At 44.3% G+C, this 17,649-nt stretch overlaps 1 protein-coding gene across 1 annotated transcript; it reads right to left on the bottom strand.

Annotated features, from left to right (window-relative positions):
• Positions 1 to 3,304: 3,304 nt before the first annotated feature.
• Positions 3,305 to 17,011, bottom strand: ical1 (islet cell autoantigen 1-like). The gene is made up of 15 exons (XM_071906883.2): positions 16,923 to 17,011; positions 15,910 to 15,943; positions 15,430 to 15,604; positions 10,810 to 10,882; positions 10,101 to 10,224; positions 9,749 to 9,947; positions 9,519 to 9,644; positions 8,934 to 9,032; positions 8,651 to 8,736; positions 8,087 to 8,136; positions 7,556 to 7,600; positions 7,146 to 7,343; positions 6,002 to 6,322; positions 5,446 to 5,541; positions 3,305 to 5,232 (listed from the first exon to the last, which is right to left on the bottom strand). Exons 2-15 carry the CDS (start codon positions 15,918 to 15,920, stop codon positions 5,117 to 5,119), a joined length of 1,719 nt encoding a protein of 572 aa, XP_071762984.2. The 5' UTR covers positions 15,921 to 15,943; positions 16,923 to 17,011; the 3' UTR covers positions 3,305 to 5,116.
• Positions 17,012 to 17,649: the final 638 nt, after the last annotated feature.

Raw genomic sequence — 17,649 nt, 5'->3', positions numbered from 1 at the left:
CCGTCTGGTTCAGCGCGTCACACGGGATCTTTGCGCTGTGATGGCTATAGATACATACAGAAAGGCGGGGCCAAGCAGGAAAAACACACTCGCATGGTACACAATCCACACTTAGAGATTTACCATCCAGACACCTGTTTTGTCACAAAGTAAGCTGAGTCAGCGCTACATATTTGGCTGTGTCTGCCGTCAACAGACCGTAAGATGATTAAGAACTGATCACATTGTCAGACTGACTGGCAGCTGGTCCCCTGCTGGCTGGTGTGTGTATCTATGGGAAACGCAGGCCAGGGCTATGACGTGTGCAGCGTGTTCAACCTGTGTCTGCTTGCCCCTCCCTCCCAAGCGCCATCCTTCGCTCAAACCGCCTCGGCCCCTCCTCTCCCTCCTCATCTCTCCATCGCTCCTTCCCCTCTCACACACAGCCCCGGCCCCCCTATCCGCCCCACCCCTCTTTTTCTAGCTCTCTCCTTTCCTTTCTCTTCCTGTCACGGTGTAATGCTGATTCCCCCCCCCCCCCCGCCCCACTCCCTCCCTCCCCGTGTTGCTCAGCTAGTGTTGTTGTGAAGTGTCTATGTGTCCAGAGGAGCCTCGTCCTCGCAGGACCGGGTCCCTCTGGCTGCAGAGGGCCCGAGCTTGGAGAGGCGAACCCTAAAACTGCACTGCAAGCTACAAGGATAGAAGGCGTTGCACGAACCAGACCTGCGTCAAACAGTGTTTCTAAATAACTTCTTGGTGTATGTTTTAACCTGCAGTACCTGGAGTAGCAGATGGGTGGGGTTTACTGCATCAGGACAGCTCAGATAATCTTAGGGTTGGATCGATTTATCTGCCCGCATTTGGCCTTTTTATTACTGGCCGGATATCGGCCAGTCAAAGCTAGTGTATTCATTCAATTTTTCAATAATGTTTTCTGTAAATGAATTCTTCATTTAAAGGCCAAATGTATCCCAGAGTTTCCCCTTATCACTGAATAAGCGAGGCAGGTCACCCTGCCTTAAAGAGCTGCTAACCCTACAATAATCATTAGTTTGGGGTTCAGTGGAGAGTTTCAGTGTCACATGATGATCTAAATGCTGTTTCAGAGGCTTTGGAATTTTAACATGTTGAATATCAGCACAAAAAATCACTCATCAGCAGCTTCAATCCAAAAATACTGGTATCGGCCCTCAAACGCCCGTATCAGTGGAACCCCAGTCTTAGGTAAGTTGTCAATCACAGAAAAATACACAAAATATACTTTAAAAACTTTCCTTTGATTGTGTCCATCTTCTGCAACTCATTGCATTGTCCTACATGGTAAACTCCACCCATCTGGCACCGAAGTAGGCTAAAAAAAACATTCGCAAAAAAAGTGTTTGCAAATGCTGTTTGACCTCGATCTGGTGTACCAAGTGTAAGAGAAACATTAATGCAGAGGCGTTGTTATGGATGAGTTACAGAGATAAACGATGTTGCCTCAGTGCTTGTGCTCATGTTGATGTCAGCGTAGTGGGATTGGCTGCAGTGCAGTTTCTGGGTTGATAGCAGTCTCTCCATGCTCAGGCCCATCCTACTGTATATGTGTCATTACTACTTGACTGTGCCTGCTACAGTGGAACAGGAATGTACTGGGTTTGTAAATATGGAGGCACACTGTGTTTGTATTATCGGCTGACAAAGATATGTATTTGAATGAGTCAAAAATTGTACCATATACACCCCCCTCCTCTGAGTACTGTGAATTACTACATGTCTCATTATTGTGAATAATAACAATGATAATAATGTATTTCTTATTTATCGGGCTTGTTTCAGGAGGAAGTGTAATTGGGTCTTGAAAGGATTTTAAACTAATACAAAAATAGATTACATTGTCCATCTCAGGTTGTAGTGAATAGGGTACAACAGTACCAAAATGTACTAACTTCTCAGTGCACACTAACAAGTCTATACTATTTTAAGAGAGCAAACCAACGGCTGCTATCTATGTAGCTTGTCAAGATGGAAATTATATTATTGATTGATTATAAACTTGTAGCAGACTAGAAGTAGAGAGAAGTAAGGATGTGGTTTGATGTATAGTGACCTGAATTGGCAGAAGCAACAACCAGGATACAATCTGTTCAAATTATTTGAAGACAAAAAGTGTAACAACCTTTTTTAATTGGTGAAGAAATTAAGAGTTTTGTTCCAAAATGAAATATCCACTTGTTGAAAGGAATGACGACTAACCTCACAAAATGACTGCTTGCATGAAAGCAAAGCACATTACGGGTTACTATTGAAGCTAAGAGTCCATTTTAAACCTCTGCTTACAAAACAGTTTTGTTTTAAAGGACAGAATTATATGTTTTTGAAATACTGACTGATGAATTTCAGGTACCAACATTTTTCAAAGTGGATAAACAGCTTTTTGGAATGAAGCCCCTCAAATCCTCTCAACAACATGACTCAAGACTATTTGTTTGCTTGTCCAGTTTATTGGAAAACTGAACTGCCAAGTTTTCATCCTTTGACGTTAAATCCCTCGAGTGAAATAAAAGGCATAGTTGAATTAAATAAAGCATTTGTGACTGATTTGAGAAATACATTCCTTTTCTTAGCGTGTAAAGAAAGCGTTAAGTGTAGAATAACACAAATACAACTGGCTTTCACACATCAGTAAAGTTCCTTCCAGGTTTCCTTCTCAAAGACGAGGGACAAATGAAAGATCATCCCACAGCATCTCCAACCTTCTGACTCTGGCATCAACAATCGTCTTGTCAGCAGAATAAAAGGTTACTGAGTCCATGTGTCACAACAAAACATAATAAAGAGAAAGAAAGTACAGGTAGGGGTGGATTTCCCCCCCAAAAGCAGAGATACTAATATACACACTGTATAAAATAGTGTTTTTCCACATTATCTGACTCATCCATGATCCAAGGCAGGGTCCCCCCCCCCCCCCCCCCAAAAAAAAAAAAAAAACACCCCATGATGCACTATGATCACCTTGAGTGCAATTACATACACGCCAGTGTTGGGTTGGTACATGTGCAGGTAAGCTCTTATCTACACCTACATAGACCTTATCTGTATGAGGTCAGTTTCCATGGTGATATGCAGAATATTGTGTTGATTCATGTGTACAAGGATAATTGTTCAGTCATATATAGAGGGATAGCTGTGATCAAAATGCTGAGATGAATATAAAGTTTACCCCCAGTAGGACCTGACCCAGAATCACGTGTGCACGTAAGAGCACATCAATCTATTCAAAGTTTACCTTAGAATAAGATAAGATGCATGTTGGAAACAGGCAGTATATACACACATACTGGTCGAAGAGACAAAAACAGGATCGATATCTGCATCTCCATTTTGCAACTGGTCATTAGCCCAATTGAAAAAACAAAACCAAAAAAAAAAAAAAAAAAGCAGGACCAGGTAAACATTCAAAGAGGTCAGGCCCATGATTCTCAGCAATAGGTTTCTTTCCCAAAAATCCATTGTAAAATCCATTATAGCATTAACTGTAAGTCAGAAATATGCTGCATGGTAACACAGTTCTCCAGAGTCAATATATTTCTCACGATACAATACCATCAATATTTCCAAAATCCATCTGTACATTCTGAAAAATACACTACATCCCTGTCAGACCTAAAAATAGACGTGAATAAGAGTTTTACAGTGTTATTTTGGTCTTAACCTCTTCCCAGTGTACTGCGCAACAAAAATAGATGCTCTAACAGTGATATTGATAGTCTGAAAATAAATATTATATTTTGATGCAGCGTAGGTTAATGAAAAAATCACATTAGGGAGGGGCAAACAACCAATCAAGTCCCTGCATTCACACTCCCATTTCCCTCAAAAGAAAACACACACAAAAAAAACTTCACACATTTTCCTTGGCCTCATGGACTTCTGCTTGTGAAGTGAGATGCTGAAGACCATTTCAAACATCCTGTTTTTACCCTGACGCTGCGTTCGAGGTAATTGGAAACTGGGATGATTTTAAACCTCCAAGGTGGAAGGATACACGGCGAGAGGCAAAAGCCGGAACTGGGACGGTGTTGAAACTTCCGCTGTGCCTGTAATGCAACTCCAGCTCGGGCTCCTGTCAGTTTCCTCCAGAGATTAGACATTTCGCAGTTCAACGTTGGCTTTTGAATGCATCTTTCAGCCGTGGAGAGCGAGAAGAGAAGTGTTTCCCTACGCGGATCGATAAAGTATCACATTATTTATTAAAGTGGCGGAGACTTTGAGATCCAGGGTCGGTCCCGGTGCAGCTTGTGCTTCAGCCAAATCCTTCCACTGCTGCCGTTTGTTGTCTTTTTGTGTGCAAATACACCCCGTTTCCCATCTTATGTCCTACATCTGTCCAAAATACACGGTCTTCATTCATAGGTGACAATCATGTGTTACAATATATAGCATTTAAACAATATTGAGGAGTAAATAGAGAAGTTTTATAGGTCCCAGGTCCCTTGCAATGTGTATACAGTCAGACACGGCAAACACACACACGCCCGAACAAACAGGAATAAAATACAGAAACGCACGCAACACACAAACCACAGTCCAAAACAAACAGGCCACCCAAACACTCTCTCTGCTCGACAGAAGCTGGAATAACTAATTTGCGAAAGGTAATATTTTGTGATGTTAAGATATACGACGCCTCATGGGTTTTTCGCTGTGTGCATATGCAAATACGAGCTCCGCTAGTTGTGTTAACAGTCATTTTCAATGCTACAGAGAGCAAGCCTGAGCCGCTGAGAAGTAGTGTTCCACAATCTTTCGTTTTTTCACTGTTTTCAACTCGTTTTCCAGTGTTTTCAATTCATCTTCCAGTGTAAGATATATGCAGGTCGTCTTCCAGTGTAACGCAAATACATGTGTGTGTGCGTACATGTGTGTGTGTGTGTGTGTGTGTGGGTTTGTGTGTGCAGATGTGTGCACATTTCCCAGGGTGACAGAAATGCAGGTGTGTGTGTGCGTGTGCATCCGTGTTTACATGTGTTCATTTACTTGGGAGTTGAAAGAAAAAAAAGAAAAGAAATCCACACCTTTGTTTCCTCCTGTTCACACACTGAAGATAATATACACTGCTGTGCACACACACACACACACACACACAGACACGGCTTCAGGCGTTGAGCAGCTCGTCCGCGGAGCGTCCGATGGCGTCGGGGTTGGAGAGGGGGTCCAGGTCCGCAAACAGATTGAACCAGGCTGACATGTCTCTGGATCCACCTGGAGCAGCTACACACACACACACACACACACACACACACACACACACACACATCAAATCAATTACAACAGATTCAATAACATGGCGTGCCAGCTCTAGAGGTACAGCTTGTTATTAGCACAACCAAGATAAAGAAGTAATACCGGTGAGGTTAGCTTTAGGTTTGTAAAAATGTGTTTTGGGGGAATTTATTACTTCCAGTGTTGCAGCATCTGTCTTACCATTGGCTGTAGAACTTGGAGCCGCCTGAGCTGATTGGGTCTGGCCAGAGGGAGGCTGCAGGGGCGGGGCTTGGAACATGGGTGGGGTGGACCAGCCTAAGAAACAGAACAGATTAAGAAAAAATGATCTGATCCCCCCCCAAAAAAGAAAATGGGGTTTACACTTACAAAAAGAATTGCAGACATGAAGGTAAAGTAAATGATGGGTTACAATTAAAATTTGAGCCATCTTAACATCTGTCCTTATAAAAGAGTTGAGTTTTTGACAATAGAATCATCTGTGTTTTGAAATACTGACTGAAAGATTTTAGGTAGGAATTTTTTTTTCAAATAGCGTTTTGAAATCAAACCCTAATTAATAAATGCTAATTAATAATTCCCACCGATACACAGATTTTAGACCAGTTCAATCAACCATTAGTTGATCCAAGCAACTAAACTATCATGCAGACTTCCCCCCATTCTTCTTTACAAATATCTAATGCAGAGGTGAAACAATGGGACACCACTGTGCTGCAATGAGGTCATCCCACCAGCGGAGGGCAGTGTGCCTGACCTGTGGAGCTCAGACTGTGATCCAGCAGCTGGGAGGGCAAGAAGCCGGTGGGGCTGGGCGGGTTGGAGGGGGGGCGGGCCGCTGCCCCGGGGCCTCCGCTGGTAGCCGCCGCCTGTGGTCCTGTGGCCGCAGGGGGGAGGCTGGGGGGTTCGAACAGCCCGAAAGCATCCTGCCACTCTCTGCTGAACTCGTCGGCTCCCCCGGGACCCGGGCTGAGCAGGTCTTTGAGGAAAGCTATGTCGCCCCTCTCCCCGTCCTCCTCCTCTGGTTTCAGCCCGGTCCCAGCGGGATGGGACGGACCGGCGGAGAGCAGGTCCCCGTCTAGAGAGAGAGGGAGAGAGGAGGAGTTAGAAAAATGTTAGGAAAAAAGGAAGAGGCAAACTCAAAAGCAAACATTGTGGCAAAACAGTTCTGAAAAGGTCAGAACACACAGTTAAGTCCAAGCACACTTTGGTGACAGATAGCAACCTAAGCAGAGATATGACACCCAAACAATGCAATGTTTGACCTACAGAACAAACTTGTGACCCTGACGAAAGAGATAAGACAGAAGGCCGTATTTACTAAGAGTCGTGCTGGTTACTACCATTCCTCAACTGAACGAGTGCGACTGATTTATTAAGATTACTTATGCAAAGTCAGTAGCAAATTTCCAATTAGAATACCTGAGGCAATATATATAAGTACTGAGTGTGCATGTCTGTTAGGTGAAACATACAGTATATGACAAGAGATTTTAACAATGCACAGGGGAAACAGCAGACTGAGAGTCACCTCTGTAGCTGAGCCAGAGGCCAGGAGATGGAGGGTTGCCGCCAACGCTTAGTAAATACGGCCCAGAATGTCGAAGAAGTGAGACTGACAAGTGAAGTAGGCGCTCGATTGTTCTTCATAAGAGACAGAAGAGAAACTTGAAGGAAACAAAGATCCTTGCACAGGCCCGGCAGATTGAACCCAGAATCAAAGAGTAAAAAGCAGAATCAAGAGTTAAACCAGAGAAGAGACGCGTTTCTGTCACATCCAAGTGAAAGTCAGATGGGTAAGGTGAGAACCGGCGTGTCAGCGTGAAGGGAGAAATCGCAGGCAGAGGGTAACAGGAGAGCAGAACCACAGCGTCGACAGCGAGACACACAGCCTGTGTTACCGGGGGCGGCCGGCTGCGAGAGGCTGGACTGGAAGCTTCCGAAGCTCCAGGTCTCCTCTGGGTCCACAGCCCGGGGAGGAGGCTGGGGCTGGGTCTGGGTCTGGGGCTGGGGCTGGGGCTGGGCGAGGTCACAGGCCATGAGCATCAGGTCGTCGTCGGTGCCCGCCGAGCTCAACGACCCACTGAGATCGTGCAGGGCTAGAGTACATGATGGGTTTACTACACTGAGATCAGAGGAGCGTAAAAATAACAGGCACCCAATCGACAGTCAGCAACGGCCCGGAATCAATATGCACACATCTGAACTATTTACACAAGTACTGGCTACACAGGACAGCAAACACTCATTAACATATATCTAGAGGCTCTCTCTCACTTCCTCACACACTCACACACACACACACACTTACCGTTGTCACTGGTTTGGCTCTGTCTGTCACTGCTCTGGGCGGGGCCTGCAGATGAAACCACACCCATGTAAGTGCACGTCCAAAACGGCATAAAGCGTGATTCTTGCGCTGACACGAGCAATGTGTCATTAAAGGAATAATCCCCCCCAAAACACTTCAGCACTGCAGCTTTTGCAGATGACAGCTTGGACAGCTACAATGGAGCTTGATAGCAGAAACATTTGGACCCACAGTGCAATCGTTTGGCTACAAAACACTTGGATTATGTTGCACGGCAGCATATGCTGGCAGTAGTTAATGACCACATTTTCATTTAGGGTGAACTATTCCTTTAATGTGTCTTAGTGCTGTAACTGGTAGTCGTGTTATATTTAATACATTTGTTTTATTGTGATTTTTCTTTTTTTTTTTTGCTTTATCCTATTACTGTTAGCTGCTGCAATGACCTAATTTCCTCATGGGATCATTAATATTTCATCCCACCTTATCCTCACTGATCCCACGTTTCAGCCCACAGGGGGCGGTACATACCGGCGTCAGAGGCACCTCCTGATGGCTTGTCATCGTCCAAGGACACCAGGCTGGGAAGGAAGGAGGGAGGGAGAGGAAGGGAAAATGACAAAGTGCCTTATCTAATTGGTGAGACATAGTTTTGCTATTTATAGCAATGCGGTAGCCTCCATCTGATTTGGAGCCACACTACTCGCCTCCTGCAGAAATACCTACGCAATTCACAGGTTCGCTGTTCTAAAGCCTTGAAGTACCTAGTGGGTCACTAGTGATCACACGCACGCAAAACCTGCCACACACACACTTACTTGTGAGTGAAAACGGGCATGACATTGGCCTCATGTTTGATGAAGACATAGCTGAGATGGTTGTGTGCAATACAAGACAGAAAGGAAAGGACAGGACAGAGGAGAGACCGGCGTGAAAATACAGAGATGGGAAATGAGTGACACCAGGAGTGTGTGTGTGTGTGTGTGTGTTAATGATGAGAAGCAGAGAGAAGAGAGTAGTGGCACTAATACATAAGGAGACAGATGGTACGGCATGATTGTGTGTGTGCGCGTGTGTGTCTGTGTGCATGCTCACCTGTCTGTGTTGCTCTGTAGAGCCTTCTCCTTCTTGTCCTCTTGTTGCTCCATCTCTGTTAGCTGCTCCAGGGGGTCCCGCAGGTCCTGAGAGAGGGAAGCACGCCGTAAAATATGATATAAAAGACATTTACACTGACACGTCGGTCGCTTAGCAGCCACACACTTCAAGCCACGAGGGCTGGGTACTAAAAAATGACACCAACTGTATGCGCTGTGTGGCGACCTAGTGTCTCTTCAAGTGTCAGTAAAGTTACCGGTCTACCTCCCGCATGTCTAATTACCTTGAGAGTGTTGAACTGGTAAGGTACGTGTCCTTGGAAGGCCTCGTGGATCCCTGACATGGCATGGGCCGTCTTCTCCCAGAACTGCAGCAGAGTGGTCTGACAGTAAAGAAAGAAAGAAAGAAAGAAAGAAAGAAAGAAAAAGAGAAAGAGAGACAGGAAAGAACAAACAAGCAGATACATCGTTATTTCTCTCAGAGGTAGAGGTAGAGCAATTAAACTGTCATAGCATCCCATCACATCACCCTCATATTGATCAACATTTGGCAGAGCAAGCAATAAAAATAGTAATTCTATGTCCTCCCCCCATATGCCACATATATAAGAGAACAAAATATCTGTTTTGGGAGAAAAAATATTATTTGATGTCCATTGTTAAATATTTCAAAATTACAGATGATTGCATCTTCTGAAATGCACATTTTAATATATCTAAGGAGTTCAAAACCATGGCCGATATAGATTTCCTTTCAGCGAAAAGGAATTTTGCAAAAGTAGGTGTCTGTTTTTCCAAATGTAGATACTGTATCTCATGTTGGCAGATTTATGTCTTATTCTACACATGCACACACACTGCATCTGTACCTGGTAAGTGCAGAGGGAGTGGGAGAGCATGTTGCAGCGGCTGGCTCCCAGCATGTCCACCTTCTGACACACATCGTTCTTCAGCTTCTCAAACTGGCCCTTCGTCCCTCTGACCTGGGCCTGGACCTGGAAACAGAGAGAAAAATGTACATTGTATATTGTATATTGTCTCTCTCTCTCTCTCTCTCTCACACACACACACACACACACACACACAGCGTCCCCCCTACCTTGCGGAACTTCTCCAGCTGTTTGTATGTGTCTGGGTCCAGTTCTTGGGAGACGTCCTTCATCCACAGCAGGGCCCCTCGGTACTCGGTGCGGGCCTTCTCCATGCGGCCCACCGTCAGCAGCGTGTCAGCGATGGCGCGCCGCCGGAACGTCTCCACCTCCTGCTGCATGCGGTGCAGCGGCGGGCACAGCGCCAGCCTGCAGGGGGGGAGGCAAGGTGTGTGTGATAAAGACATAAGAGAATGAAATATCTCATAGCGTAGCAAAATATCTCTTGTTTCGAACGGGTCGTATATTCATCGTTACAGCACATAATCCTTGGTTTGTGCGTTCATACGATGCCTAGCTGACCTCTGCTTGGCGGAGGCACACAGGGCCTTGCTGGTGGCGTCCATCATGTTGCCGGCCTTGGTGCGGTCGTGCTCAGCCTGGAAGCGCAGGAACAGGCCCAGCTCGTTCTCCTCCTGGGACAGGTCTGGAGAGAGAGGTGGAAGTTTAAGTTGGACGTACACACACACGATAAACCTTTTTAAAAAGGCAAGAAAAAAGGGAAATACAGACTCAGAGACAAGGACACCCCGAAGGGCTTAAAGAGCATCTCAACCCCAAAAGAAAGTGAATTAGTGGGGGGAAAAAAAACCACAGCGAAGACCACTTCAGAAGCTATGAAACATCTCAAAATAAGAGTGCTGATGTAGTTTCACCCTAAACTTGTTAATGTTAGAGGCTGAATAAATGCTAAAAAGGTTAAACCAGTTTGCAAAAGTCATCTCAAAAACCAGGAATATGATCAGAAACACAAAAAGCAGGAAAAACCGAGTCCCCCATTTGGGATTAATGATTAGCCGTGTGTCCTAAACATCTGAGACCCTGGAAAAACCTGACATCCCATAACCTAAAAATACCACATCCTTTAGAAATCAAGGAGAGAGTGATTTCACACACTTTCCATTAAACTCTCCCATCCTGCGTGGGCCCGACCGAGTAGCGGCCGCCCCCCTGTGTTAGTCAGCTAAGAGACGGTATCACGATGGTAGGTCTAGTTATGAATCTGACTCACGTGTGATCCTCTGCTGGTACTTCTCGATCACCTTCATCAGCTCCGTGCAGGTGGACTGAACCGAGCGGAAGAACTGCAGAGACAGACAGGCTGTTAGAAAACACTCAGCACTCCTCTGGGACACGGACAGAGCCTCACAAACAAGAAAACATACAGAGTTTCATTCCAAAATGAGGTTACTATTAAATTTAGGAGTCATCTTCAGGGTAGAACTGTGTGTTTTTGAAATTTTGATTCACCTATGTCCAATGCAGTTTGACTTTTTTTTAAAGAATTTTCCATAACCAAGTGACAATATCTTGCAATAAGGCAGATCCCACTGCTAGTATCTACAGAATTCTTTAAATAAGTGGATTTACATTGAAAAAAAGTGGGATTATCTCACCCCATTGGTGGATTTGTTCACTTGTTTTAACAAAAATAAGGATTTTAAGACTCAATACTAGATTAAATGAGTCGTGAAGACTGTAATGTTTGTCTTTCTGCCTCAGTGGAGGCAGCGCTCCATGTTCTGAATCGGTGAACAAACATTTCTCTCTCTCTCTCTGTCTGCCTGGCAGTCGGCCCCTTGTCTTCCCATCTGGCAGACAGCAACAGTGATTGAATGAGGAGGGTAGAACAGACAGAGAAACATCAGTCCATCTGCACCCCCCCACCCCCCTCCCCCAACACGCACACCCCCACCCCCACCCCTCAATATAATGTGTGTCATGGCAACACAGATGTTGAGGCCAATCCAGTGCTGCCGTCTGATAGGAAGGGAAGACTGAGGGATGAAAGGGTCAGCTCGACTTTTAGAGCCGGCTGCTCATCTGGGATAACAGAGTATAAGGCATTAGGCTCAGTGTGTGTGCTGTATTTGTGTGTGTGTGTGTGTGTGTGTGTGTGTGCGTTTTAGAGAGGAGTTTTCACTAGGGACGGGAGACCACAGACATAAGGGTGTGTGCACAAGACCTACATTGCAAGATCAATGATTCATGTAAGATTAGAGGCGTGTGTGACTGTGTGTGTGTGTGTGTGTGTGTGTGTGTACTGAGGCAGACCATGCAAATCGTTCTGACTGCTGTCGTCTCCATCGATAACCTTCAGGTATAATGCACAAGCTGATAACAGTGTGATATTTCAGTGGAATTACAATGACCGCTGAATCTCACGCTCAATATTTGCTTTTCTCCTGAGCCTTTTCTGCTGGGATGATTTTTAATTTCAGACCTAGACATACAACAGGAGCTAATGGAAATCAGCTCAATAGGGTAAAGGTTTCTCTTAACTCTTGACAGCTCACCTGACCATGGGGAAATTCTGAAATATCCAGTACATTTTGTATTGGGGCTGCACAACCGATCGTGTGTAATCGTGTATCGTCATTTTAGCTTCAACAATGAATTATCTTAGAATAAGGACATATTGGCCATATTGAGGCATTTCATTTAAAACATTTAGCTGGAAATAGTCAAGAAGCTGATACATGATGCCAAAAGTGCAGCAAAATAATTGTGTTTCTCACATCATCAACAATAATTATGGTTAATAATCGTGAGCACAATATCTAGCAAAGCTATCAAGATTCTCCCTTTAGCCATAAACATGCAGCCCTGCTTTGTATCTTTTCAATGTGTAGCGTCTGTTCTTTGCCGAGGGCTCCTGAATGTGTGCCGTTAGCCTCATTTTGGCTCCTGAAAGGTTGCTGTGTGCCATTAAGAGTGTCTTCAACCAACAGCTTAACATCCCTGTGTGAAATTCACTTGACTGGTGACATTACCACCTCAGCCCAGGGTGGGAACTGACCATCAGCCTCCATCTAAATGCTGGTAAAACATGGATTTGGCAGGTAAAAGAACTACAGTTCTCTTGTAAACCAACTTGGCGGCTAAAATAGTGAAAGTGGTGAATTGTGGAAACCAGAAGCCACTGTGGACGGTGTGCAAAAAAAGTCAGTTTCTTACCCTGCCTATCAAAGCCCTATAGGCCTTGTCAGAGTTTTAATAACACAGAAGTTGTTTATCCCAATGGGAAAAAAGAGGTTTTCCACTGTTGTTAGGCCTAACTTTTGAAGAAGAGTAGAGCGCTGCATGCAGGTAGTCAGACTTAACTGAGGAGAGAGTAAGACGAGGCGGAGGTGATTTGAACATATGTACAGTTACTGATTAACTGCAGACTAAACAGTCGCCACCTTCACCCAGGCTCACTGCCTCAACAGCAGCCAAACATCTGAGACTGGCCCAAACCCTGACAGATCTCTTGCTGCGTTCAGCGCACTGCTTCTGCACAACCCTCTGTTACTTTAAAATGTGATTTGGAGAGAGGAGCAATGCTCGCTGATTGAGCAAGATCACATTTATATCTAATAATAACTGCTCTATCTGAGTCACGGCATATGCCGGTACAGAAGCGGAGGCAGACAGAGATAAACATCCATGCACTTGAACACAGCACTTATATGCAGAAGCACACATTCAGTTTTGTTGTGTGCGTTCTGCGTCATCAACTAACAAAGTTCCTCCATCATCGAGACAGAGAAAGAATCTGATGAAAGAAAAGGGACATTTAAAAAAATAAGATGATTCAACAGCAGTAAAGTCATTGTAGACTCTTCTGTGCCAAGAAATCTGAGAAGAGCACAGCACAGTTCCAATAATCCACAAGAAGAAGAAGAATCGCATCATTAAACTGACTAATTACACGTCTTGTGGTGTTTACATGGATGTCATTTAAAAGCGCCTCAATTGATTGTTGTCAACGTTTGAACAAATATTGGGGAAAATCCTATCCAATAGCCCATTCAAGCAGCTCACAGGTTACACCAAGCAAAGCAAATCCAGATAATATTAAGTTTTAAAATGCATGGAGGCGCTGCTGTGATAAAAACCCTTATAAATCAAGTTAGCAGTGAGGCTCCCCTCCAGCAGCGAGTCTAAATCTAATCTGCTCTGGCGGTTTTGCTGCTTTGCTGCTCCGGAGAGGCTCTAATTCAGGATAAAGTTCATAAAGGAGTCGAAGCAAAATGACAGAGCTGCTGGGACTGCAATCGCCCTGGCTCTTAAAATAAAACGAGAGAAATACAGAGTTGAGATTAAGCTGCTCTTTCCTTTTATATGTCACATGTACAACGCCACTGGGATCTTTTAGTGGCTCTCTTTCTGCCTCACACTTAGTTATTTCCTTCTCTTCTTCCCCTTTCCCCCTCTTTTCTCACTCTCCACGTTGCCGTCTCCCCGGGGATGAAGCGGGGGGACAATGTGAGCAGAAGGACAGAGTAAAGCTCTCCAGTTCCAGAGCGAACAAAGGCCTCTCAGTCCCTCCCCAGCAGCTCTGTGAAACTGTAGCGCGTCCTTGTCTCGCAGGACCGGACGGCGAGACAGCCCCGTCACGACTAAATGCCAACGAGGTTCAGCCGGTCCAAACTGTCCATTCTCATTTCTAGCATCTGTGGGAAATGGGAGCCTTCACCGAGAGGCGGAGGAACATATTGTACCCTGTCAACATAATTACCGCAGCTGCAGTGTGGTATGAGACTCCCACATATATATAATTGGAATTGTTACACCTAGACAGCACAAACTGGCCGCAAACAACGGAGGAAACCTTGAGCCAACATGCTGCTGACATTTAGAAAAGCCTTATTCCAATTCATATGTACATTATCCAGCTGGCGTAATCCCTTACATAGGCTGACAGTAAATGCTCATACTTGAAATGTGGTTATCAAGACCTACATGTTATAGTTTACACTAGTTACTGCTACTGTTACAAGGCTCTACAGGAGCACAGGAAAGAAATTTAAGAGCACAATCTTTAAAAATCATTGAAAATACCCATTGCTACTTTGAATCTCCGGCTGCTCCTTTCCCAATTTTTCTAGCGAGCATGATTTTATTTTTAGAAGCATGTGCCACAAAAATGCACTGCAGAAGCCTGTGCGTATAACTCGTGTTTTATTTTTCCTTTGTATTTCTATCGTAAAACCCTGACTGCAAATTTCCCTTACAGGACATTAAAAAGGGGCAATAAGATTTTTACTGCCCAATAACACAATATGACCATGATATATCTACAGGGGGTTAATAGAGTTGTTGATCAATACCGATGTCTCAACAATTAGTTCGCCCTCAGAAACTCCCCTCCCATTGGAATTTCGAGACACGTCACCCTCCCCACTCTCTGGCATTTTCAACTGCTCAACAATAAAGGACAGTGCCAGCGACCGGCGCCACAAGACTTTTCAGCTACGAAGGCTGACAAGCTTCATTCTCACACCAAAAAAAGCAAATGACAAAGCAGTCTTACTAATTACAGTATTTCTCATTGGGGATATATTACCTCTTCACTGTTTTTGTTGGATCTCTGCTCTAATCAGCCAGCTTACTGATCTCTATTGTGAAAATCTGACTTTGTATCAAATATAGGCCAGCATTCAAGGGGATGGGAGGAGGGGGATGGGGGATGCTGTGCCAGAGACTTGTGTAGGAGGAGACAAGTTCTATCAATGTTGCTGCAATTCCTACTGATCACCGAGAGAGGTCCATAAAGGTCACAGATTACTGAACGCCCCTTTAAGTCTGAATAAAGACAGACTAAAAGAACGCTTGCATTCCATGGAGAACGTCCGGCCTCCCCTACCTCGAGCTTGGCGTCCAGGTCTGCGTCGGACGCCACCACGTACTCGTCCTCCTTCTTGCCCGTGGCTTTGATGAGAACCTGCTTGGTCTTCCAGAACTTCTTCTGCATGCGGGCCATCACCGAGCTGTCCTCGCCCAGCAGAGCCCGGCCGCCGCTCAGCATGTCTCCCGCAAACCTGGGCCCAGGGCAGCGCTTAGTCAGTGACACCGACCCAGTTACGAAAAGAGTGTTTTATAATGTAGTAACAATTCTAATGACAATAAACTCTATTTATAGGGTTTTTAATCTAAAAGCAGAGTTTTCAAAGTGCTTTCCAAAAAGACATAAAATCAAGTAATAGTAAATAGTAGATAGATAGAAAAAACATGGGAAACACATTAAAAAGAAAAGTGGCTATAAATAAATATAAGTAGACATTTAAATAAATAAACATGAATGATAACCCTGACATATGTATGCTGCCAATGAATTTACACATACCCGTCCATCATTTGATATCAGTTTTCGCTTTGTTCTGCAGAATAAAACAACATACAGATGATTTTTAGGCAGATGAAGAACGCATTAGGATAAACACGCTACTACATGGCCCTAAGATATGATACAAAAATCTGAAACTGAATGGTGATCGATGTCAATGATGGTTTTAGTTAAGTTGTAGGAGGGCGATGAGCCTACTGGTCTTGCATTTGTACCAGTAACTCAACATTTTTACCATGTTAAGGATCCCCAAACAACACACGAGACCGAGCATCCCCATTTGATAAGACTGTCTACTGTAGGTGGGGTGATAACCACAGTGGGGAGAGATGATCAGAACAGTCAAACTCATACATACACTCATTGTGGTAACTTCTAGGGAGTAAAATAACAGTAAAATAACAGGACCCTACACTGAGAACCACTTAAAATACTGTGGAGTAATTATCCACAAATTTGTTGGATATTGGATACATGGGTGAGACCTGACTTGACAGCTGTTTCCCCCTCAGTTATAATGCGGTTATGAGAGAGGAGCAAACCAGAGCCACGGGTAAAACAAAGGCATACCGGTGCTAAACGCTAAAAAGCTAATCTAATATGGTTGTTAGCGCAGGGATCAGACACCTGCGACAGCAAGGAGTCAAGAGAATAATATCCCTCAGAGCCAGCTGGCTGTCTGTCTAGCAGGTGTTCAGTTACAAGAGAAGCTAGACGGGGTGTGAATTAGTGCTGACACAGAAAGATAAAGCAAAGTTAAGTTTAAGCGTCAATCTGACATTCATCAATCTTGTGTATACATCCATAAAAACATAAAGCATAATCGAAACATGCAAGAACACCTCAAGGAGGAAGCTTATGGGTTAGCAGCAGTTTAGCTAGTAGCCAGCGTAGTGGCCAGGATAGCGTAGATAACGTCATGTAAACATTAAACAAAGCGACGAGTTAAGTCAACAAGTCTAGTTTTCGAATATCTTACGCAAAAATGTCTCGACATGTTGTTTTGACTCTACCTTGCTTTTAGTTTTGTCCCGCAGTCCGAGCATCTATGCAGCACAGGTTAGCTAGGCTCCTCTCCTACCAGCCATCATCATCATCTCTCTGAGTCAGAGAAACAGGATATGCAAACTAGCTGTAGCGCGCCACTGCCGCACGGGGTCGCTATGGTTACGAGACAGCGCAGGTCAAACCAAAGATCGTCTATTTCAAAAAAGATCAACTCAACAGTAAAACCTGGCCTAAAAGTTAGTTACCAATCCGGTAACGTTACAGACTCTAAACATGAATGCTTTTGGTAAAAATTATATTATGCTTCCAGCGTGTAATTTGATCAAAATAAACCTTACGTCTTCAACGGAACATATCTATATTTAGCCATATATCCCAACTTTTCTCAATACTGACTCTGATCGCCCTGCTTTGAGATGACATTTGTGGTGCCAAGAAATACGCGCAGAGTGGCAGGTCTTCTCATTTCTCCTCTCTGCTCAAACCAGTTTGAGGAGGAAGAAAATCTATTTTTCCAGAGAACACAAATTTTGCTTTCAGCTTCCAGAAACTTGAGGAAGTAGATAATGTACAATAGGTGTACAATGTAAATGTGGAATGTGACTTGTGAAACGCATCTAATGGCAATTTTTAAAAGGTATAAGCACCACTGATTTCTTAGTTCCACCAAGAGTCAAGTCAACTTGGGGATAGAGAAAAAGCACTACATAAAAAAAATGCAATACTTTAGTA

The sequence above is a fragment of the Centroberyx gerrardi genome, chromosome 21 (assembly GCF_048128805.1).
Source record: "Centroberyx gerrardi isolate f3 chromosome 21, fCenGer3.hap1.cur.20231027, whole genome shotgun sequence".
Classification (NCBI taxonomy): Eukaryota; Metazoa; Chordata; class Actinopteri; order Beryciformes; family Berycidae; genus Centroberyx; species Centroberyx gerrardi.
The sequence above is the reverse complement of the archived record's forward strand: the minus strand, read 5'-3'. Positions and strand labels throughout refer to the sequence as shown.

What these genes read in the sequence shown, in the direction of transcription:
- ical1 (XM_071906883.2), bottom strand. An exon ending in ACCTGGACGCCAAGCTCGAG is followed by an intron (nt 10,883 to 15,429) that starts GTAGGGGAGGCC and finishes CTGTCTCTGCAG; the next exon opens with TTCTTCCGCTCGGTTCAGTC. An exon ending in TCACAGTCTGAGCTCCACAG is followed by an intron (nt 5,542 to 6,001) that starts GTCAGGCACACT and finishes TCTGTTTCTTAG; the next exon opens with GCTGGTCCACCCCACCCATG.